Genomic DNA, 25,023 nt, shown 5'->3' with positions numbered 1-25,023 from the left:
CCTCATCTGATAAGTGGGCATAACGACACCCACCTGCTCGGAAGGCTTGGCAGTGCCTGATGCAACATAGATACTTGGTAAAGAATTGTGGCTATTGCTATTATCTGCAAAATAGGGGTACTAGGCGCTTGACTCTATCTATTTGTTCATGAAATTCACAAGGGGAGGGGCAGCCAGTGGAAAGGAGCCTGTGCTGGGGGCAAGGGGAGTCAGGAGGACTGATACACAGGACAGAACAGTGATGCCCAGCTCAATAAAGACATTGGAAAAAGGCTGGCGAGGCCAGCGTGCCCCTTCTGGTAGCCCAGTGGCTACTCTGCCCAGTTCCTTTTCCTTTCCTCTCCTGCGAAGCCCTCTCTTGGTCTGGACTAGAGAGAGGGATTTGATTTCAGCCATGTTAAGCTCTCCAGCAGGAATGTGCCGGTCCCTGGAAGGCTCAGGATGTGAATGTAAGGTTGCTGATGTCCCAGGGCACATGCCTTATTCATGCCCTCTCCTCTGTCCCCCAGGAGGCCCCTTGAGAGCCATAGCCAACACCTGTCTAGCATTTATGAAGTGTCAGGCATGGTTCAACGCACTTGAGACAGGCTAGCTCATGTATGCTCATCCCGGCTCTGTGGCACAGGTGCTATTATTGTCCACATTCACAGATGGGGAAACTGAGTCACAGAATTGTTCAGTCACTTGCCCTAGCTCCCATGGTTTGGAAGTGGCACAGCTGGGATTCTGACCTGGCATTCTAGCTCCAGAGTCTATGCTTTTAGCCGCTGTGTGACACAAGGGAGATGGACCCATTTTACAGACAAGAAGCCTGAGGCTCAGAGAGATGAAGACACTTGCCTAGCACCTCACACTCACTGAATGAGTAGTCAGGCTGCCATTCGAGCCTACGTCTGCCTGTTGAAAGCCCACATTCCTTCTTGGTTCAGTGGAGGCAAGGGGAAAGGGGCAAGGAATACAGTAAAAAGGCTTCCCAGTGGAGAGACCTGTCATCCTGACACTGGAGTGGGAGTTTGGAGGTTTTGGGGTCTTGGGAGCCCTGAAGATAGGAACTAACATGAATTGTCAAATATGATATGTAGGAGCTTGGGTTTGGGTGCTTGGGTGCAAATTCTAGTTTTTTAATATGATGTGTGACCTCAGGCCAGTTGCATAACTTCTCTGTGCTCAAGTTCCTCATCCATAAATGGGTACGATAACAGGTGATGATAGTTGTAAAGGGCTCAACAAATGCTGGCTGGCTTCATGGCTAAACCACCTCCTGTGTCCTGGGCTCTGGGGAGTCCTTTAAAGCAGGGTTCTGAAGCATTTTGTTCTCCAGGAGACATTCGGCAAGGCCTGGAAACATTTTTGATTGTCACAGCTCGATGGAGATGCTACCGGCATCTAGGGATACTGCTAAACGCCCTACAGTGCACAGGATTGCCCCCACAACGAAGAGCTCTCAGGCCCCAAACGTCAATGGTGCCAAGGCTAGAAGCCCCTGCCCAGTGCATCTGCTTGGCATCCTCTCCCAGCAGGCCCATGAGGCGGGTGTGATCAGGTCCCATTTTCTGTCAGGAACACTGAGGGCCGAAGAGGGGAAGGGCTTGCCTGTGGACTCACAGCCTGACTGCAGAAGGCCTCCCAGGGTGGAGCCCCCTTGGAGATGGAGGGCCTTCCAGGCAAGAAGGGCCTTCCAGGGCCTGTGAACCCTGCTCCAGGCTCTGCTGCGTGCAGCTGATGGTCCCCTTTGCCCTCCTGGCTCTCAGCGGGCGGGACCAGCCTCCTTTCCCGTGATCGGGAGAAATAACAAGAGCGGCCCTTGTTCGCTGCCACCCACAGCCCCGATTGTCCCCTCGGCTCCACATGACAGTCCACCTTTCTCGCATGACGAGCCGCTTTGCTGGCTGGCCCCCGGCAGCCTGGAGTGCGGGAAAAGGGAGGAAACAGCTCCCTGCTCCTTTAAGCCATTTTCTGCCCCATCTGGAGCCCCCTTGGATTCCTCTCAAAAGGGCTGGGACTCAACAAAACTTCTCCTGGTGCCTGAGCCTAGCGTTTGACAGCATGGAGTCCGAGAAACAGAAGTGTGAGCAGTTTCCTGAGACACGAGTCTTGGAAATGGGCTCTGCTGTGTTGACATCTGAGACCAGAACGTGGGATGTCCAGGCCTGGGGGAGCCAGCAGAGGCCTAATGCATGGCCCTGCCTGCAGCCCAGCTCTCACTTCTTGGGGAAACTGAGGCAGTCCTGAGAGGCCCTTCCTACCCCCACTAAACTACCCATCAATCCGGGATACCTGGCTTAGTTTCCTGCTCCTGATCTGTTTTTTCTATGGGATCTGGACCTCCTTCAGACCTTGACTTTCCTCCCCTGAACAAAGGGTCTGCCCAGAGTCACTGGGCTGATTTGTCCAGAATCACTCTGAAGGGGAGGGGGCAACATCATAAGAGTATGAACTGTAGCACCAGATCTCCCGGACTCCACGCTGGCTCCCCCACTTCCTGTGTGACCTTGGGTAAGTTACTTAGCCTCTCTGTGCCTCAGTTTCCTCCTCTGTATGAGGACACCAATAGGATCTACCTCAGAGGGGGGTTGTGAAGATTGGTTTTGATACCTGAAATACTCTGGGCTGCTCCTGCTCATAAGAGGCACTAGTTAAAGAACTGTTGTTGTCATTGTTATTCAGTCGCCAAGTCGTGTCCAGTTCTTTTCTGACCCCGTGGACTGCAGCATGCCAGGTTTCCCCCCTCACCACCTCCCGGAGTTTGCCCAAGTTCATGTCCATTGCATGGGTGATGCCATCCAACCATCTCGTCCTCTGTCATCCCCTTCTCCTCCTGCCTTCAATCTTTCCCAGCATCAGGGTCTTTTCCAATGAGTTGGCTATTTGCCTCAGGTATAACAGTAATAGTAGTAGTATTGTTATTTATATTACAAATGAGCCTGTGGATCTAGGGGTCTGGAAGTACTTTATAGAGGATGAGACTTGCTTCTGCATCCTCTTGGCTTCTTCCCTTTACTCTCTGTGTAGGTTGTTGGGTTCTCTGAGCCTCCAATTCCTCCACTATAAAATGGGGGAAAGCCGATCTCCTAGGAGCTTCTGGAATTTTAAATGAGATAGTGCTTATTCAGAAAAAAAAAATCCCAGTGAAAGTTCCCTTGCCATTCTTACTCTAACTCTGAAGCCTAGGGCCCCAGAGGCCTAAGAAGTGAAGGATTATGGGCAGCGGAGAGTCATTGTCAAGAGGGGCTTGTGAACGTCATAGCTCAGGCCTCAGCAGCAGGGGTCAGCTTTCCCATCATCCCCTGCATTGACTCCCAGGAGGCCTGGGGCAGAGCGAGCTGGACCAGAGAGGAGGTGGGACAATGGTAAATGGTAGAGACTTAAAATGTCAGGGGCAGGAAGACCTCAGTGCCTGAGAGAAGTTAGGCTAAGTGGTGGGCCCATAGCTGATCCAGGATGGATCCCTGCCAAGAACTTGCTCGTGGGGTGGGGGGTGGGTGGAACAAGGCACTTCCCCTGCCATCCTTGGTCTCCCCATCTGTCTTGTGCATCCACTCGCCTCATGGGGCCATGCTGAGGACCAGGGAAACTAAGCACTTTGTAAAGAGTGAAATAAGTACCTGCAAATGGTAAGGTACAAATAAGGGTCCTTCCTGTCTGGTTAACCAGTATATCCCCAGCGCTTGGCAAACAAGGTGCTTAATAAATATGTGTAGAATGAATATGGAATCAGTGCAAATATTTCTTTAGTGTTTCTTGTGTGCCAGGCGCTGTCCACGAGTGATCCTTACATTTAAAAGTATTAATTGAGCACCTACTGTATACCAGCTACTAGTCTAGGAGAACACGGCAATGAACCAAATAGTCACAAATCCGTTTACTTGTGGAGCTGACATTCTAGAGGGGTAGACATTTTTTTTTAAAAAGCAAACACATAAATAGATAAGATCTATGTGTCTGTGTGTGTGTGTTAGTCACTCGGTCTTATCTGACCCTTTGCAACCCCATGGAGTTCAAAGAGCCCGCCAGGCTCCTCTGTCCATGGGATTCTCCAAGCAAGAATCCTGGAATGGGTTGCCATTCCCTTCTCCAAGGTAAGATCTATAGTATGTCAAATGATGATCAGTACTATGGAGAATAAAATCACAGAAGGCAGGGAGCCAGGAATGGGGTAAGTGCAATTTTAGAGTCAGAAAGATTCAGAAAAGGGAACATTTGAACAAGTACCTGAAGGAGAAGACACTGGAGCAAAGAGTTGAAGGAGGTGAAGGAACACGCCCTGAGTACACATAAAGGAAGAGCATTCCAGATGAGGAGATAGTAAGTGCAAAGATCCTGAGGTGAGGGCATGGGGGATGTTCAGAAATAGCAAATGGTCTTCCTGGGTCCTCATGGCAGCCCGTCCAGGAATCTGACCACTGACCCCTTGATCACAGAGAAACTCGGGTGAAGGGCATAGGTGGCATTTAAAGGCAGATCCCACCATAATGCCTTCAGGCTGGGTTTCATTTCAGCCCAAGAGAGGCCTCCTGTTAGTACAGGCCTCCGAAGGTGTGGGACAGCTGCCAGGAGCAGGGGGAGGTGGAGAAGCCCTGAGGGGGCCTTTGATACACCCACCACCTGTGTTGGGGACTGAAGGGCCCTTGGGACACATGGGGAGACTGAGGCCCACAGAGAGGAAGACGCTGCCTGAGGTCACACAGTCACTTGGCCTCTTTTTGGGAAGAACTTGTTCCAAGAGTTCTCAGTCGTCTGGCTGAGTCAGGCTGCTGGGGGAGTTCTTTGGAGGGCTCCTCCCTATAAAATGGGGAAAAACTGATCTCCTAGGAGTTGCTGGGATTTTAAATGAGATAGTGCTTATTCAAAGAAAAATCCCGGTGAAAGTTCCCTTGCCATTCTCCTTCTAACACCGAAGCCCATAGCCCCTGAGCCCTAAGAAGTGAGGGACCACGGGCAGCAGAGGGTCACTGGGCAGCTGCTACCCCGCCCCCACCCGCCTGCCTGGCTCATGAATGATTAGTGAGGCTTGGAGGGGGCAGTGGGGTGTGAGCTGTCCCTTGAACACTTCTCATGAATGGTTTGAAGAACCTGAACTCGTGACGTCTGCTAATAAGTCCAGGGGCTAACACAGTCCGTTCAAGTGGAGGAGTGGAAGGATGGGGTGGCTAGCCTTGGAGGTCTTCTGGGGCAAGTCTCTCCCTCCCATTTCTCCTGTTTCCCCCGTTGAGTCTTAGGCCCAAATGGACACAGGGAGCTTCTAACTGCTGTCTCGGATTGTCTGGGGGCTGAGGAGAAGTTAGGAGGGAGCCTTAGCTGGAAATCTGGGCTGTCTTACATATTTCCTGCTGAGTCACCCTGAGCCAGTTTCAGGCTTCACCCTCCAGGCCTCAGTCTCCTCCAGAAGGTAGATAACTCTGAGATCAGCCAGGCTTATCCTCAGGACTGAACAAACCCAGAAAGGATGTGAAAGGACCTCTGAAGTGCTTTTCTGTTGAATATCTGTCCTTCCGTTTTCCTTCATAAAACCTACCCAAATGTGGGAGGAGCAACATTCACGTTAAGTTTCAAGGGCTTAACCCAGCACCTTCACACAGTGAGTCAGTAAACGCTGACGGTTACCATCATTACAGTAATTCTCTTCCCTGAGCCCAGGGCCCTGGGCTCAGACCACCACGCTGAAATCACGCTCCGCCCCTTGCTAGAGACATACACGTGGGTGAAGAAGTGGCCGAACCTCCCTGAGCCTCCAACTTCTGCTTTCTAAGCAGGGCCGTGAGCCGAGCAGGGGAGCTCAGCGTGTCCAGGGCAAGGCTCAGCCCAGGTCACAGTGAGCCCTCCGTGAGCCCTCAGTGAGCGGTAGCTTCATTACTATCACCTACCACTCACAATGGAGGCAGTGTGAACTTGGGCCAGTTGCTCAAGCTCACTGAGCCACACGTAACCCGGGGACAGCGGTCATTACTGCCTCGTGGGGCTGTGGATAGGTTGAATGAGAGAGTCCACGGGCACCATGCCTGGCACGTCTTAAGTGCCCAGTGCGGGCAGCCATCTCAAATAAAAGTGCTGGTGCTCTGAGGTCACAGGGGCAGCTGCTCAGGAGATCGCAGGGAGAGATGCAGCCAGCCTGGCAGGGCTTCCAAACATGCCACGTCCACCCGCGTTCCCTTTGACTTCCTGCCCAGCTCTGTCAGGATGGCGAACAAGCACCCTGATTTATGGATGGGGATGCGGAGGCTCAGAAAGGCCACTGATCAGCCCAAAGGTCAAAGCTTGGAGGTGGTGAACCAGTATTTGCACCTGGGAGTCTGGGACCCCTTTGGGCCTCGTCACCCTGAGCCCCAGCTGCCTTACGTAATTCCCTCTTTTCAGGTGGAGGCTCATGCCTCTTGGCCTCAGCAGAGAGAGTTCCTCTTGTATTGTCTCTCGTCTTGCTGGGTCCTTTGCCTGGGTCTGCTGTGTGTGCTCCAAACTCCCTTCCTTTTGGGGTTAATATCTACCCAGCATCCATTGCCTTCATCCGCACATGAAGTGCAGACTGGAAGTGCCTTGGGGATCATTGGGATGAAACCACTAGCATAGAAAGCAAGAAATGGGTAGAAGTAACAGATTCCGTCAGTAGGAGGTAACGTTTTATAACTTAATCTGCCACTCACTGCTCCCAGCACTCAACCTACATTCCCTGCATTTAATCCTTGTAACAGTAACTCTGTGAGGTTGAAATTCTTATTATCATTATCATCATCCCCATTTTACAGATGAGGAAACTGAGGCACAACAAGTCACTTGTTCTAGGAAGCTGTAGAGGCAGGATTCAAACCCAGGCCCTCTACCGCTAGATGCCAAGCTCGCAGCTCAAGTGCCTCTGCTTCTTGACGTTGGGCTCTGATTTCAGCACCCCCATCTCCTAACTAATTCCCTGTCCACTGTTCTTTCTGTTGATCCCGATGGCTCCTGCTTCTCAGGGGCTGATCATTTTCTAGGTGCACTGTGATGCTATAGTTCCTATGTTATCTATGAGCAAGCTGAGGTCCGAACCTGCCCAAGGTCCCTCACACCAGCCGTGGGTGCCTGAGCCAATGTTTCCAGCCCCGAGTGGCCTCAGGTTTTGACCACCATTCTAGAGTTGAGGGCTTCGCACAGCCCTGGCCCTGGACATTCCTGTGGAATGGGCTTCTAGTAGGCAGCAGGAGGGCACCACTGTGAACACCTGGTCCTGATCCTGCTTCCCAAAGGGCCTGGCATGGCGCCTCGCTCACAGCCCGGCGCCTCGCTCACAGCCCAGCGCCTTGACAAAAACGCAACCCAGCAGGAAGCTGGATGTGGGGCAGGGGAGGGGGTGGTGGGGTGGACGCGGTTTCCGAACAGCTCCCGCCCCGGACTCAGAGAACCCAGTGCTCTTTCTTTCTTTTCCTGGGTGAGGGGGGCAGGCTTGGGGGCAATGGGGGACAAGTTGCCTTGTGTCTGTCTGGAAATCATTCCCCCAGCTCAAAAATTAACTGCCTGACCTGGCACTTTCTTCCTTCTCGTTGTCACCTCTGCGTGTTTCGCCTGCAGACTTTAATCCCCGTACTTACAGACCAGCTGAGCCTGAGAAGCTGGGATTTCTTCAGTGGGCGGATTACAAGCCTTTCTGTCGGAAATGTCTGGGTCAGGCTGGCATGAATTGGGCTGGTGAGGGACTATGAGGACCCCGGCCCAACTGTTGCTCCCAGCCGGGGTCAGGACTAGGGAGAGCCAGGTGAAGCACCCCGGGAAAAAAGTTTCAGGAGGGACTCACTGTCAGGGTCATGTACCCGCCTCACCGTCATTCCAGCCCAGCTCCCAACTGCTGCTGCCTGATTGACCTCAGAGTGCAATGATCTTTCCACGAAACGGGGTAAAACAAGTCCTTACATCTGCCTCGCTGTGTGACCTCAGGCGAGACACTGTCCTTCTCTGGGCAGTCATTGTACTAAGGGTTAAATTAGACCAGAGTTTCTCAGCCTCAGCAATGGTGACTTTGCTCCTATTGGAAACAAGTCATTTTCTGCTGTGGGGGGCTGTCCTTGGCACTGCAGGATGTTTAACAGCCTCTGCCCACTAGATGCCACTGGCATCATCCCCTCCAATCACCCAAAAATGTTCCCTTTGTCCCCTGGAGGTCAGAGTCATCTCCTATTGAGAACCGCTAGATTAAGTAATCTCAAGTTAATTCTAGCTCGGACATTTTAGGATTTATTTAAAGATTTAAAAATAGTTTATTTGAAACTCAGCTTTAAGAAATTTGGGCTTCCCTTGTGGCTCAGCTGGTAAAAGAATCTGCCTGCAATGTGGGAGATCTGGGTTTGATCCCTGCATTGGGAAGATCCCCTGGAGAAGGGAATGGCTAACCACTCCAGTATTCTGGCCTGGAGAATTCCATGGACTGTATAGTCCATGGGGTTGCAAAGAGTCAGACACAGCTGAGCAATTTTTCACTTTCACTTTAAGAAATTAAACTTGTACTATTATTTTTTAAATAACTTTATTTATTTTTGGCTCTGCTGGGTGTTCCTCGCTGCGTGGGCTTTTATCTAGTTGTAGCAAGTGGGGGCCACTCTCTAGCTGCAGTGCATGGGCTTCTCATTGTGGTGGCTTCTCTTTTTATGGAACGGGGGCTCCAGGACACCCAGGCTTATGTAGTTGCGGCACATGGGCTCCGTAGCTGCGGCTCCCAGGCTCTAGAGCACAGGCTCAATAGTTGTGGTGCACAGGCTTCTTTGCTCCACGGCATGTGGGATCTTCCAGATCAGGGATCGAACCTGTGTCTCCTGTATTGGTAGATGGATTCTTTACCTGAGCCACCAGGAAAACCCCTACGCTTGTATTGTTATTGCAGTGTAACAATAGCTCAAATTTACTGAGCATTCCCATGTCAGTGGTCATTTCATATGAAATAAATCACTCTCCAAGGTAGAGACCATTATTATGTGCCTATAGCACAAAAGGAAACTGATGGTGAGGGCAGTTAAATAACTAGATCACACAGCTAGAGTGTGGAAGGATTGCATTTAGTGTTCCGGCTTGTCTGATTCCAAAGCCAATACTATTTCTGTGCGTGCATGCTAAGTCACTTCAGTCATGTCCGACTCTTTGTGACCCCAGGCTCCCCTGCCTATGGGATTCTCCAAGCAAGAATCCCAGAGTGGGTTGCCATGCCCTCCTCCAGGGGATCTTCCCAACCCAGGGATGGAACCTGTGTCTCCTACGTCTCCTGCATTGGCAGGCAGGTTCTTTACCACTAGTGTTACCTGAGAAGCCCAGTACTGTTTCTACTATGCATGTTTATTATAGGAAGATTAGAAAAGACAGATCAGCAAAAGGAGATATAGTACTTTCTGAGGACAAAATTACTACGATGGTGGAGTCCAGACTTTTCTATTCCATTCACCTTTCTAAAGCAGTCTGGAAAAAGTAACAAAAAGCAACAAAGGAGAAGAAATTGCCATATCTGATAAAAGAAGGGCAGACCACAATCCCACCCTGTTTGTGAAGGTGACAAGGATTGTGGGATTTGGACCAAAGTGCAGAAGGGAACCAAGAGTGGCATGTGCTTCTGCAGCTCCTGAACAGGAGGTAGAAGTCCTCAGGAGAATTTTTCAACTCTATGAACCCTTCCTAATCCTGGCAAAGCCTGAAGCATGCACAGGGGAAGGGAGAGTCACTGAGATGTATGTGACAGTTCAGAGCTCGGATGAACCGGATGAAGAGACTTGAAGACCCTTGGCAAGAAGTAGGGTGTTAAAGCGGCAGGTGAGAGAAAGGATAGATAGCAATCAGCCGTTTGGTTCTAAGGGTTCTCATTTTCTCTCTCAGTGAGTCAGAGACTTACTCAAGGAGACACTGAAGAACTGTGATATTCTTAGGTCTTTATACTTAATCTCCACTCCAAGTCTATTGCTTAGAGTAGAGATATTAATATATTTCAGGGCAGCGCTGGTGACAAAGGATCTAAGATAATCCACAGGGTTACCTGCCGCCCCCCCCAGCTTCCTTCCAGCTCCTGTCCACACACTTTCCTTTAACAAATATCTGTGATAAGCAGCCAGCATGGGACCTACAAAAAGGTTGTGTGAGAAATAAGAGGAAAGAGAACATCAAATGAAAAATAAAGAAAAATACTGGAAGAGTTGTGTTATGAAGTCAGAGAAACTACTGAACTGACATTTCTCTGTAAAATACACACACAAAAAATAAAGAAATGATGACCTTCCTAAAATAAATCTCAAGATAAGAAATAAAAGGCTCAAAGAAGAGAATAAAAAGTAGATGGAGTTGAGAAAAGCAGTGTCAGAAGAGAAATGAAAGTGGGTGACAGAGAAAAGTGAAGCCACACTGTTATACAAGCTTTACTGGAAACAGCAAAATGTAAACTATTACAAACAAAATCAAGAACTTGTTACACAGGCTAAAGAAGATTGAACAAAATTAAGTAAGAAAGAGTAAGAAAGGACGAAAGAAAAGTGGTCAATACGGAAGACAAAGGAAATCCAACTTTTGCGTAATTGGTGTTGCTGAAGAAGAAAAAGAAATCAAATAAAGCAGAAAACAATATTGGAATCTTTAATAGTAGAAATTAATTTACCTCTAATTCTAGAGGATTAATTAATTAAATGACTCTGAAGTCAAATTAATTTAAAACATATGCAAATTTTCTGTCTCCAAGTTAAAAAAAAATGTATAGAGACTCATCAACTCTGAGCTATGCCATGGCAACATGAATGAATTGAGGATTAAACCAAATAATGTTATGGATATTCAGGCAAAAAATTTGATGAGTTGTAAGGGGGAAGAAATCAGGCTGGCCTCAAATTTCTGCACAATGAAGTATTTCCTAATTCTCAGAAAAGAGGATGCAACGTCAGCATTTTGTAGATACATTACATATGTATTCAGGGAATGTCTATTTTAAAAAAATGTACATATATAGTTGAAATTTGGAAAAATGAAGAAATTCATTTGTAATCTCACTCCTGCTCTACCTGTTAAGTACGCATTTCAGAATGCGTTTACGTGCATTCTTTCTCATGGGATCCTCTAGGATGTAGGTATCGCACCGTTATTATTATTCCCAGTTTGCAGATGGATGAACTCAGTGACGTGACACAAGAATCCAGGGGCAAAAGCACTACACCTAGGTTTCCTGGCCCTCGGACCTGAACCTCTAGAATGACTCTGTCCAGGAGAACTTCTGCAGTGATGGGAATGTTCTAGATCTGCTCTGTCCAGAATGGTAGACACTTGTCTTATGTAACTGTGGAGCACTTGGCATGTGGCTCGTGTGACCGAGAACCTGGAATTCTAAATTTCACTTAATTTTAATGAATTCAAACTTACACAGCCACCAGTGGCCCAGAGCGGGTATATTTGGACAGTTCTAGAGATTTCCTTGGCATTCTTTTCCCTTCTGAAAAAGAAATCTGACCACTTTCCATTTCATCCATCCCCCAACCACATCCGCATCAAGTCCTTCCAGATGCTGGCCTCTGGGGTCAATCAGCTTTCATAGTTAGGACCAGCCTTCTGGCTTCTCACCCTAGTCTTCTCGGACTGCAGTCTCCTTCGGGTAATCCCCCCTGAGAGTTTTAGCTGAGTCACGGCAGCTTCTGCTGGCAGAGGGCACAGGCTGGGGCTGTGAGCAATGTTTCACCTTGAGCTACACCTCCGTCTACCCCGTGCCGTCTCAGCAAATTCCCCTTCCTGAAGCAGAACATCCAGACTGAACAGGGTGCCCAAGGGGCATACTGATGACTCTTGAGATGACCCAGAAAGTGAGCTTGCAAGAGCAGACACCTCCCCCTACCTCTGGACTCCAGAGGTTAAAATTCAAAGGAACAGAGCCTTGGGCTCATGTGACACTAGCTGTTACCCAAACCTGCCCTTGAGGGAACCAAAGGAAGATTCCATTTGGCAGACACGCAGACTGACTCTCCCTGTGGCTAGGTGGCTGGTCTGAGTTCACTGAACAGGGGGCCCAGAGGTAGAGGTGGCTCAGATGTGCTGTGTGCCGGAGTAAAACCAACCCCACTGGACCCCGCTCCCTGATCCACTATTTGGGCCAGGAACCGTGAGATCTGCTCTTGTGCTCCGTGTGGCTTCTCCTGTGACCTCAGTCTCTGTCCCTGTAAAATGAGGCTTTTTAAACAGAACAGGGACTTCTCACAGAGCATCCTGTGATTCCTAGTAATCCATGAACAACTTGACATTAGATCAGGATTGTGTGCATGTGAGCACTTTTCTGGGACTTTCCACCCATTAAGACCATTTAGACGAGACGTCATACATTGGTGACCATGGGTCTGATGCCTTTTACAGACATAGGTTATTTGGGGGGTTATTTTGGCCCGTACTTTCATTTTAATGAGCAAATAATTTAAAACTATGAAATGTCACATAAAAGCACAATTTAAAGCCTCTCTTGAAAAACCAGAGCTGGCATCCTGGACCCCATGGCAACAGTCAGGAGCTGAGCGGCAGTTGCTGTTTTCAAGGGGCCTATACGCCCCACTTCACCAGAGTCCCCACTTCTCCCTGTTGTACCCATGACACGAAAGCCCAGTGCCAGCTGTAATTTATCAGCAAACTTGGTGATTTTTCCCCTGTGTTGAAAGATCAGTTGCCTGTACCCACAGCGCTGTCAGAAGTGCAAATCAGACTCCAGAAAATGAAGTGATTTTTCTTAGGCTAGCCCACTTCACTCATCAAATCATTCCTTGCACTTGAGTTTGTGATGCCTGATTTAGAGCATTTAGTCATTCATTTGGGCTTCCCCAGTGGCTCAGTGGGTAAAAAATCTGCCTGCAGCGCAGGAGACCAGGAGACATGGGTTCGATCCCTGGGTCGGGAAGATCCCCTGAAGGAGGAAATGGCAATCACTCCAGTATCCTTGCCTGGGAAATCCCATGGACAGAGCAGCCTGGCAGGCTACAGTCCAAAGAGTCGGACGCAACTGATTGACTAAACACACACACACACACACACACACACACAATCATTCATTTAACAAATGTCCACTGAGGCCCTGAAGAGAGAGGTGAGCAAACAGACAAGAACGCTGTTTGCGTGGAGTTTGAGGTCTGGTGGGAAGAGAGCTAAAGATAAGTGAATGAATAAATTCTTCAGTCATTGGAAAGTGCTTGACAAGAATGAGGCTGGGTTGTGGGGATCAGATCGTGGACAGTAGCGTGGTCCATGAAGAGGTGACCTTTGAGATGAGGCTGAACAAGGAGGAGTGAGGTAGGCAGATATCAAGGCTGAAGGCCAGGCAGAGGAGGCAGCAGGTGCAAAGCCCTGGAGGTGGGAACCGGCTTGGCTGGCTGAATCGCTGAGAGCCCACAGCTTAGCGTCTACAGACCAGCTCTCTGGTCCTATCTCCAGGCCTCCTGGCAGACTTTTGCTCTCTGGAACTCAGCTCTGGCCTAGAGGACTGCAGGGGTGGAGGGGTGGGGGTGAGGGGCAGCAGTACTTATTAATTCCTCACCAGATGCCTGGCACTCAGCTGGCAGTTCTGAATCCAGTTTGCCCACAGGAAGCTCAGCCCAGGCAGGGGAGCTACTTGGGGTCACCTCGGCCCTGCTCCAATTCCTAATCAGCGAGGCAATAAAACACTGTTGACCCACTTACTGCCCAAGCCCCGTGAGGGCCAACGATCGACTTCCCGGTTCCTGCCATTTCCCTTGGGTTACCCCCCATGGCTGACACGTGCTGGATCTGGAGTCATTTCTCCACAAAAGATGGATGTTGACCTCCTGGCAAGAGCACCCAGAGAGGGAAGAGAAAGTGGGACAGAGCTAGAGAAACAGAGGGAGGGAGAAAAGAGGGGAAAGGGAGAGAGAGAATCCAGGCCTGGGACTCAAAAGCCTTTGAAAGGCCACCCAGGAATCCCAGAATTTACCAACACCCCCTCCCATCATATAATGTGCAGAATTTATTGCACTAAAGGACTGGGAAGATGTCACTCCTGAAGCAGAAGTGCTCAAATATTTACAGCAGGTCTATTTACAATAATCCCAAATTAGAAACACTCCAGTTTCCATAAGCAAGAAGATCTCAGAGAAAGAGTGGTATATTTACAGAATTGAATACTATGCAGCTATGAAAAAGAGCAAACTGCAAACACACGCAGCCTCATGGATGAACCACAGGCACTACACTGAGCATTTAAGTAAATTCCCAGAAGAGGAGGAAAAAAGGTATAGTGATGGAAATCATAGCCATGTTTTGAAGGGGTCCTGAGGACTGACCTGAAAGGGGCTGAGGGGCACTCTCTGGGGGGATGGAAATGTTCTGTGTCTCTTTTTTTTGAGCTATAGTTGATTTACAATGTTTTGCAAGTTTCTGGTGTACATCGAAGTGATTCAATTGTATATATATATATATTCTTTTTCAGGTTCATTCCCATTATAATTTATTATAAAATACTGACTATAGTTCCCTGTGCTGTATAGAAGGCCCTCTGTTTTCATTTATGGTAGTTTGTGGTCCATGTCTGTGAGTCTGTTTCTGTTTCATAAGTTCATTTGTATCATATTTTTAGATTCTGCATATAAGTTATATGATATTTGCCTTTCTGACTTATTTCACTTAGTATGCTCATGTCTAGGTCCATACATATTGCTGCTGAGTCGTATTCCATTGTACATATTTTCCACATTTCTTTACTGGAAATGTTCTGTGTCTTGATTGGGATGGTGGTTGCGTGGGTTCATATATTTGTTGAAACACAGACTGTACACTTACAATAGATACATTTTATTGTGTGTTAACTGTAGCTCATAAAGCTAATATTTTAAAAGTCATGTTTGTTTTTCTCGCCAGTTGTTGCTCTAAAAATGTATAGGGGACGTTCTTCCCCTATAACCCACGTGGTCCTGAAGACCACGACTTTCCCCATCACTCTTGAGAAGTATTAATAATTAAAATCCTCCAGCTACTTGAATGCACATGCATGATCTCTGCATAGAAGGTAGAATGGTCAGTTTTCACCATGCCCTTCTCCAGGAGATCTTTCCAACCCAGGGATCGAACCTGCGTCTCTTATGCCTGCTACATTGGCAGGCAGGTTCTTTACCGCTAGTGCCACCTGGGAGCCTTTGTAATGCTGGTCAGGTTACTTAACCACCCTGTGCTTCAGTTTCCTTATCTGTAAAACGGAGATAAGCCTGGGGCCTACTTCATAAGGCGGTTGTGACAGTCACAACTAAACTGAGATCATGCAGGGACAGTAGTCGGAATGGTGTCTGGCCCGTAGTACATTCTCAGTAAATGTTAGTTCTTAGTAGCCTTACTATGGTGCTGGTGGTGGTTGCTCTCATATAAAGGATGATAGCTTCCAGTTAGATCATGCTCTAGAGAAGACAAAATGGAAGGGTGAGGCTTCTGGAATGGGGAAATTGGGAGGGGACCTGATAGTCATTAAAAGCGTCTTCTCTGGGGACAGTGGGAGCACGGATGAGACGTGATGGAGGGACACAGATGGCAAGGCCAGGCCAGTGAGCTTCAGAGGGGTTCTTTTGATCTAGGAATTTGAGAGATTCCACGGATGCTAGAGATCTAGAGCAGGAATCTGGCAAGGGCAGCCGTGGATCATGCAGAGATGTGGAGCGGTACAGAGCGCAAACTCTGGAGTCAGGCCACCTTGAGTTCAAATCCTGGGTCTGCCTCAGTAACTTAGGGCAAGATACCTGGCTTACCCCCTTTGCCTCAGTTGTCCCATCAGTAAAATGGATATTAATAATACCTGCCTCCAAAAGGAGCTATGGAATGGAAAAAGCTAATGCATGTAAATTACTAGGAAAAGTACCTGGCCAGTTGTAAGCACTTGTTAGCTCTCATTATACTCGGAGTCCTTTAAATGTTTAAGGGAAAAGAGTTTAAAAATTAGAATTTCTGTTTAGATGTGCCGTTCACGAATTGCAACACCACCATGGGACCGAATTATCTGGGTCATAGCTTCACACGCATGACTAAACCAATGTCTTCTGTAATCCCCTCTGAAAAATAATAAGGCCTCTCGTTAAATGAATTAATACATGTCAAATGCCTGGAATTTAATAAATACTCAAAACATGTTGGTGGTTGTCATTATTACTATAATTATTCTGCTGCATACTGATGGGAGGCAGGATTGAGAAGGCAGTTCTAAACAGAGCTTCTCAGAGCTCAAATTTTCCAGGTGACCTCAACTATTATAATATTCTTTTCCTTTTGCTTCATACCTTTGTCAGGATAACCCAGGTAACAGGGTTACTCTGGCCTCACAAAATGGATTGAGAGGTGCTCCTTTTTCCCCTCTATTCTCTGGAAGGATTTGGGTAAGATAGACATTATTTAGTCCTTAAACATTTGGTAGAATTACCATTGAAGCCAGCAGGGCTTAGAATTATTTTTTGTTTTTTTGCAGGGGGATTTTTAATGATTGATTCCATTTCTTTCAAAGTCAATGAAATAGTTTTTCTATTTCTTTCTCTAATAATTGAATAAGTTATGTTCTCCAAGAAGTTTTCTATTTCCTCCAAGTTATCAAATTTATTGGTATCAAGTGGTTCATACTATCTATTTAGTATCCTTTTGAAGCTGTAAGATTAGATCAGTTCATGAGGGTGGGGATGGAATTGTGCTATGTGCTAAGTCACTTCAGTCGTGTCTGTCTCTTTGCGACCCTATGGGCCATAGCCTGCCAGGCTCCTCTGTCCATGGGATTTCCCAGGCAAGAATACTGGAGTGGGTTGCCATTTCCTCCTCCAGGGGATCTTCCTGACCCAGGGATCGAACCCAAAACTCTTATGTCTCCTGCCTTGGCCCGTGGGTTCTTTATCCACTAGCGCCACCTGGGAAGCCTGGGAATGAAATTATAGCTCTTATTAGAAGAAAGCATGTTTCTCTATGCCTGGCACCAAAGAAGGACCAAGTAAGGACGTAAGGAGAAGACAGCCATCTATAAGTCACAAACAGAGTTCTCCCCAAATCTGCTGACACCTGGACCTCAGAGCTTCTGGTCTCCAGAACTGTGAAAAATAATTGTCTACTGTTTAAGCCACCCAGCCTATGGTATTTGCTTGATTAGACACACATATCTTTTTCAAACTGAAATACCTATTGGCCTGTCAGGTGGTATATAAATCAGGATAGATGCGGCGTATCTTCCAAAGCCAGCAGCAAGCTTTGACAGCAAACAGTTGTATTATTTTTAAACGATGGATGCATGATGGAGCATGATACCACACATGGGTTGAAGAATATCAAGTTTGCACCAGAATGACCTTGACTCCTTGGGGGCTTTCCATGTTTGTTCTTCTGCTTGGAGGCCCACAACAGTGACTGGAGCCTGTGTACTTCTGGCTCACGAGACCCAATGGCTAGATTTTCATGAATTTTGCTAGCTGGTTGTTGAACGTAGTTGTTGACCTATTTAAGGTGAAATTTTATGAACTGGTATTAAATAAAATGTATCAAAACAAAGGTAGTATATAGTCAAAGCTCATTACTTCTTAGTTGTGTTACTATTTTGTAAGGTCTTGATGTTATTCACACCTATGGTTATCTACTTCTACTATCATTCACCTCTAAATGTGCAGTGGAAATACTGTATAGTGTTGTTATACTGTCCATCTCTGAGCATTCTGTGCCCAGTGATGTAACTTGGTGGCTTGAAATCAGCCATGTGGAGGTATCCACACCACAGAAATCAGTTCAGTTCAGTTCAGTTCAGTCGCTCAGTCGTGTTCAACTCTTTGCGACCCCATGAATCACAGCACTCCAGGCCTCCCTGTCCATCACCAACTCCCAGAGTTCACTCAGACTCACGTCCATCAAGTCCATGATGCCATCCAGCCATCTCATCCTCGGTCGTCCCCTTCTCCTCCTGCCCCCAATCCCTCCCAGCATCAGAGTCTTTTCCAATGAGTCAGCTCTTCGCATGAGGTGGCCAAAGTACTGGAGCTTCAGCTTTAGCATCATTCCTTCCAACTCAGCAGTGGCCACAGGACTGGAAAAGGTCAGTTTTCATTCCAATTCCAAAGAAAGGCAATGCAAAAGAATGCTCAAACTACTGCACAATTGCACTCATCTCACAGAAATCACTAAACACTACAAATCAGGGCTTGGCTTATTGTTTGGGTGCTTGTCTAGTCTTAAGGTGATGGGAAAATTTAATAATGCAGATCACACTTAAAATGTATTGTCTATAGCTGTGACATTATGAATAGCACAAAAAATGAGGAACTTTTGGTCCAACGTTTTTTCATGTGGATCATTTTTTTAAAGTCTTTATTGAGTTTATTACAATATTGCTTCTGCCTTATGATTTGGTTTTTTGACCATGAAGCACGTGGGATCTTGGCTCTCCAACCAGGGAACAAACCTGCACCCCCCTGCATTGGAAGGCAAAGTTGTAACCACTGAACCGTCAGGGAAGTCCCCTCCTCCAGTATTTGAAAACCATCATTTGATTCAATAAAGAAGACACACCATTGATAAATGGACTAGTCATTGAGTCCATTTTGTCTTAATAATTAATATAAAGGAAAATATAACTAACATTCCAGGTGGCACTAGTGGTAAAGAATTTGTCTGCCAATGCAGGAGATACGGGTTCAATCCCTGGGTCTGGAAGATGCCCTGGTAGGAAATGGCAACCCTCTCCAGTCTTCTTGCCTGGAAAATTCCTAGACAGAGGAGCCTGGTGGGCTATAATCCATGGAGTTGCAAACAGCTAGACACAACTTAGCACACACACATTCATAGTGGAACTAAACTCATTGATCGATGACTTGAGTGAATTCTTAGCTGAATTGAATAGTAATTAAGAACTTTTACACACACATAGCTGCAGTTTTTCAGAGAGTCAGTTGTTAAACATTTCCCAGCACACCACTTGAGGAATACTGGGTGGGTAGAGTCTGATAAGGTCACTTGAGCTTGAGAAGAACTATTGAAAATGGTCCTATGATTGGCACAGATTTGCTGGTAAAAGTGCATGACAATATCTCAGTCATTTTCCTAGTCTCAACTCCCAGTCTGGTCAGGAGTAATGTTTGCGGAATGGAAGACAGTGAGTTGTAAGTATTGTAAGCATTGTCTCTGAGTTACAAGTATTAGTCACGTCAAGAAATATTTTGGGTTCCTACTAAAAGTTCCAGACACTGCTCTTGGCTTCAGGGACACAATCCCAGCCCTCCTAGAGTTTACATTCTAGTGGACGAGAAAACCAGTAAGGTATAAACATCTGCTTTCAGGTTAATTTCATCAGTCAACTTGACCGTGCTAAGAGATGCCTAACTTGTTGGTGAAACATTATTTCCGAGTGTCTGTGAGGATGTCTCTGGAATAGACTGCGTTTGAATCAGCCTCAATCTGTTTTGCTTTGGATCTTTGAAATTGCATTGTCAGGCTGTCCTAGATTCTAGTAATCAGCTGACAATTTGGTTAAGAGAGTTGGCTCTGGAGGCAGACTGCTTTGGTTCACAGTCATTGCCTCGCTAGTGACCTCCTTGCATCTTAAATTGCCAATCCATCAAATGGTCATATTAATTGCACCTACTTCACTGGGATTTTGTGAGGAATAAACAACACCTGGTACTTAATAACCCAAGGTTGTTACTATTGTTTAGTCACTAAATCATGTCTGACTGCTTTGCAATACCGTGGACTATAGTCCACCAGGCTCCTCTGTCCATGGGATTCTCCAGGCAAGAATACTGGAGTGGGTTGCTGTTTCCTCCTCCAGTGGATCTTCCCCACCCAGGAATCGAACCTGCATCTCCTACACTGGCAGGTGGATTCTTTACCACTGAGCCACCTGGGAAGACCAATAACCCAATAAATATCAGTAACTATTGTCACTCTTCATAGAGTGTGTACCAGGTATTGGACATGGTGCTAAATGCCGTGTATGGGTGCAGCAGTAGCCTCTGCTGCTCTCTCTGCATCCCCTTTGGCACTCACCATCCTGCACAGGCCAGCAGCTTCTTACTGAACCCAGGATGCTCGGCAGGAGCATGTTCTCCGGCTGCTGCACAGGGCAGGCCCGAGTGCTGGGGAGTTAACGCTCCCACAAGCAACCCTCAACCAATGATGACCAAGAGTTGGCAGCTTCCTTGCCTCCCGGGGGGACTGAGGCCTGATCTACCCTTTCTTCAGGGGTCCTGATCAAGATCGCACCCCACCTGCCCACAGTGGTAACCGTCTCGTTAAGACGGCATCTTGGCTTCCTTCTCTATTTCACTTCCTCAGTGCCCTTTCAGAGCTCTCTAGGATTGCCCATCAAGCAAACTACTTTCACTTTCACACACTCTCTCTTTTTGGCTGTGCCATGTGGCGTGAAAGACCTTAGCTCCCCCACCAGGGATCAAACCTGTGCCCCCTGTGGTGGAAACACTGAGTCTTAACCACTGGACCGCCAGGGAAGTCCCCCAAACCACTTTCACTCTCGTGCTCATCTCAGGGACTGCTTCAAAGACAATGGGGGTATTTCAAGTGACCTTCGCACAGTCCTATAAAATGACAGGTATGGCTCCCCCACTTTATAGTTGAGTAAAATGAGGCTCAGATCGGTGACACCACCTGGTCAAGGTCTGAGCTTTGGGCGCGTACCCTCTCCACTGCCTCCCCAAGGAATGTGCCTCAGGGATGGGCCTTGCACCAGGACCTCCTCTGTCCCCGCCACCCCAAGCTCTGCTGACCCTCCTAAGCTTGCATCTCCCCGCTGCAGGAAGGTCGCTGCCTGTTCGTCATCCTGCTCATGGCGGTGTACTGGTGCACCGAGGCCCTGCCCCTCTCGGTGACGGCCCTGCTGCCCATCGTCCTCTTCCCCTTCTTGGGCATCCTGCCCTCCAACAAGGTCTGCGCCCAGTACTTCCTGGACACCAACTTCCTCTTCCTCAGCGGTCTGATCATGGCCAGCGCCATCGAGGAGTGGAACCTGCACCGGAGAATTGCCCTCAAGGTCCTGATGCTCACCGGGGTCCAGCCAGCCAGGTAAGGCCAGGTAATGGGGTCCAGCCCAGGGGTGGGGAGGCAGAGGGACCCCATTCTCAGAGCCCAGCCCCACCCTTCCTGCTCTGATCATCCAGAGTGACAAACTCATCATGTCCCACCATCCACTTGTTCATTCATTCCCCAAATATTTAGTGAGCCCCGCTCTGTGTGCCAGACACAGTGCTAGGCTCTTGGGCAGTTCTCAAAATTACATAAGAATCACTTGGGAGTCAGTTGAAACATTGGTTCGCAGACCTCACCCCAGGGATTCGTGTCCAGTAGGTTTAGAGAGGGGCCGTGTTAGCAGTTTGACTCAGGTGACTTGGGGCTGAATCCTACCTTTCCTGCTCTGGGAGTGACCTCTCTCTGCCTATAAAATAATGATATGAGAGTCTGCACAGTAAGTACTGGCTCTGTCATCCTGATTTTCTATTTACCTGCCAAGGTGACCCAGTGGGTGGGAAGTGGATGGAAAGATGGCCTTGGAGAGACAAGGAGATAGGGTCCATTCGTACGGGGCCTCGGGACTCTTGGATAGGATTCAGGCTTTCATTTTAAGAGAACTGAATGGCCTTTAAAATGAAGTTGTTGTTCTTTTTTTTTTTTTTTTGCAGTTTGCTGCATCTTAAGGCGTCCTTCCCAGTAATGTTATTTAAATGCATAAAGCACATGTAGGACTTAAAACAACAACAATCACAGCAAAATGAACTTATCCAAATAATGTTTTAAAACCACACAAATTCGTGATAGAAAAAAATTTCTGAGAGAATACCATATGAACTTCTTTATTAACACAATAAACGATGAGATCTAGTGACAACCTAGTAATTGTAGTTTTGAGGCTGTAACCAAGTCCCTTCTAATAATACTGAACTTTATTGTTTTCATTAATCACTGAAGGAAATATTCAATTTCTATTGAAGTGAAAGTGAAAGTGAAAGTTGCTCAGTCGTGTCTGACTTTTTGGGACCCCATGGACTATATAGCCCATGGAATTCTCCAGGCCAGAATACTGGAATGGGTAGCCTTTCCCTTCTCCAGGGGATCTTCCCAACCCAGGAATTGGACCCAGGTCTCCTGCATTGCAGGCGGACTCTTTACCAACTAACCTATGAGGGAATATTAGATCTTAGTAAAGTAGAGCTTCATTTACTCCCATCATTTCCGTCCTGAATTATATCCATGGCCCCTCTGTCTATGAATCTCTGCTTTAAAGAATTCTAAGCTGGGGATTGACATGACTAGATTGGCATTTTTAAAAAATTCCTCTTGGCTGCCACGTGGGGAGCAAATGAGGCTGAGAAGCTGGATGCCGCCCAGGTGACTTCCTCCTAGAGGAGGTTATATCTGACACTGAAGAGAGGCTGAGGCTACTATCAAATGCATTTTAGAGTTTGTTGTTGTTCAGTCACTAAGTTTTGCCCAGCTCTTTGAGACCCCATGGACTGCTGCACGCCAGGCTCTCTTGTCCTTTACTATCTCCCAAGTTTGCCCAAACTCATGTTCATTGAACTGGTGATGCCATCCAACTATCTCAAGCTCTGTCGTCCTTTCTCCTCCTGCCCTCAGTCTCTCCCAGCATCAGGGTCTTTTCCAATGAGTCGGCTCCTCATATCAGGTGGCCAAAGTATTGGAGCTTCAGTAACAGTCCTTCCAATGAATATTCAGGGTTTTAAAGTTATAACAATGAAAACAGTATGACACTAGTTCAGAAGCAGATTTTTAAAACACATAATAAATAATCTGGAAGAAATCTAGATCTGTGGGGAAGGGAAGGATTCAATAAATGGTAGATATTGGTATAATTGATTCATTAGAAAAAATCTTCTTAGATCTGACTTTGCTTTATCAGTTTAGTTTAGTCGCTCAGTCGTGTCCGACTCTTTGCGACCCCATGAACCAGCACACCAGGCCTCCCTGTCCATCACCAACTCCCAGAGTTTACCCAAACTCATGTCCATTGAGTCGGTGATGTCATCCAACCATCTCATCCTCTATTGTCTCCTTCTCCTCCTGCCCTCAATTTTTCCCAGCAATGGGGTCTTTTCAAATGAGTCAGCTCTTTGCATCAGGTGGCCAAAGTATTGGAGTTTCAGCTTCAACATCAGTCCTTCCAGTGAATACCCAGGACTGATCTCCTTTAGGATGGACTGGTTGGATCTCCTTGCAGTCCAAGGGACTCTCAAGAGTCTTCTCCAACACCACAGTTCAAAAGCATCAGTTCTTCGGCACTCAGCTTTCTTTATAGTCCAACTCTCACATCCATACATGACCACTGGAAAAACCATAGCCTTGACCACACGGACCTTTGTTGACAAAGTAATGTCTCTGCTTTTTAATATGCTGTCTATACATCTAAATAAATTCCAGGTGGATTAAGAGTTCAATGTAAAGGAAAAAACCCCACTAAATTTGGATTCCTATTGGTGGGAAGGACCAAGTGATGGCAGGCAGTCCGGGCATCAGTAGGCATGTTTGGGGGCTGATGAGAAATTCAGCAGAGCCTGAGAGGGGTGCCTGGGAAGAAGGGATGAAGGAGAGGAGGCTGGAAAGACTGTTGAGGGTAAAATAGTGAAAAATCTTGGTGTCAAGGCATCTTTTTTTCTGCGATGGGTGCTATTGAGGATTTGGGGGCAAAGGAGAGAAAATTTAAGGTTGGTTCCCCTCTGGAACTATTTTACCTTGGGTACCTGAGGTCAGTTCACTTACCTACAGCTAGTCAATTTCCTTAAGAGCTAGAATAAGCATGCTGAGCAGATTTGGTTTCCACTGGTCACTGGCTCATCTTCGCTGGGCCTTGACTTTCCATCTGTAGACAAGTGGGATGCAAACTGGGACCAGGGGCCCCGGTTCTAGATCTGCCCCTAACTCCCTCTGTTCCCAGGCTCATCCTGGGGATGATGGCGACCACCTCGTTTCTGTCCATGTGGTTGAGCAACACTGCCTCTACCGCCATGATGCTGCCCATCGCCAATGCCATCTTGAAGAGTCTCTTCGGCCACAGGGATTCTCATAAGGACCTCAGCTGGGAGAGTGAAGAGACTGCGGGTAAGTCTGTGGGAAGGGACTGGGAGCAACTCCACCAGGGTAGGAGAGTGGGAGTGGGAATGATCAAGCCATGTCGGGGAAGGCAGAGGGGATGCACTTATTGAGCACCTACTATGTGCCAAGTTTAATAATGAGAATAACTGAGGATTAGCTAAATCAAACCACGGTACCGTTTGTAAAAGTGCATTTATTGAGCATTTACTATGTACTAAGCAATGAGTTAAACACTTTACGTACATTACCTCCTTGGCCTCTCAAAACACCCTTATGAAGTAGGTACTATGTAAACTGAAACAACAACGAAATGTACTTCAGTGAGATTGGCAAAAATAAGAAGGCTGGAGAGTGCCCAATGTTGGCAGGAATGGGGGCCGCTGGAACTCTCTTTGCTGCTACAGAGTGTGAACAATCAGCCTTTCCTAAGGGCATTCTGCAAATATTTAATAAAATTAAGGGTTCATATACCCTGGAATGCAGAAATTTAACCCTGAATGCAAGTACCAAAAGTCCAGAAGGAGACTCATGTCATGTGACCATCTTTGGCGCAGCAATCCCTATGGTATGCTGGGTCAAGGCCAGGGTTCAGATACAGCCACCACCGCCAGTAATGGAGGAGGTAGGTTGTGGAGAGCACCCTCACTGAGCACCAAACTGCTTTCTGGAGGAAAGATTCAGAGGCATATAAAGTTATATAAGCCTTCTCCATTGGCTCAACAATCAAGAATACGCTTGAAATGCAGGAACCACAGGGAATGTGGGTTTGATCTCTGGGTTGAGAAGATCCCCTGGAAGAGTGCATGGCAACCCACTCCAATACTCTTGCCTAGAGAATCCCATGGACAGAGGAGCCTGGCGGGCTACAGTCCAAAGGGTTACAAAGAGTCGGACACGACCGAAGCAACTTAGCATTCACGCATATTTATATAAATCTTGTAAAACCTAGCTGTGATTGGGAAAGCCAGAATGAGTGATATTGGTTTGGCCCAAAAGTTCGCT

The 25,023-nt window shown here is 47.3% G+C and overlaps 1 protein-coding gene across 2 annotated transcripts in view; it reads left to right on the top strand.

Annotated features, from left to right (window-relative positions):
- Nucleotides 1-25,023, top strand: part of SLC13A3 (solute carrier family 13 member 3) — an 85,122-nt gene that overhangs the window by 5,765 nt on the left and 54,334 nt on the right. For both annotated transcript variants that reach the window (XM_069548696.1, XM_069548697.1), the window contains exons 2-3: nt 20,714-20,979; nt 23,864-24,027. In XM_069548696.1, the coding sequence (XP_069404797.1) occupies nt 20,714-20,979; nt 23,864-24,027 (430 nt within the window). The remainder of the gene's footprint in view (nt 1-20,713; nt 20,980-23,863; nt 24,028-25,023) is intronic.

This window comes from Ovis canadensis, chromosome 13 (genome assembly GCF_042477335.2).
Source record: "Ovis canadensis isolate MfBH-ARS-UI-01 breed Bighorn chromosome 13, ARS-UI_OviCan_v2, whole genome shotgun sequence".
Lineage (NCBI taxonomy): Eukaryota > Metazoa > Chordata > Mammalia > Artiodactyla > Bovidae > Ovis > Ovis canadensis.
Note: the sequence above shows the minus strand (reverse complement) of the source record. Positions and strands in the feature narration are given on the sequence as shown.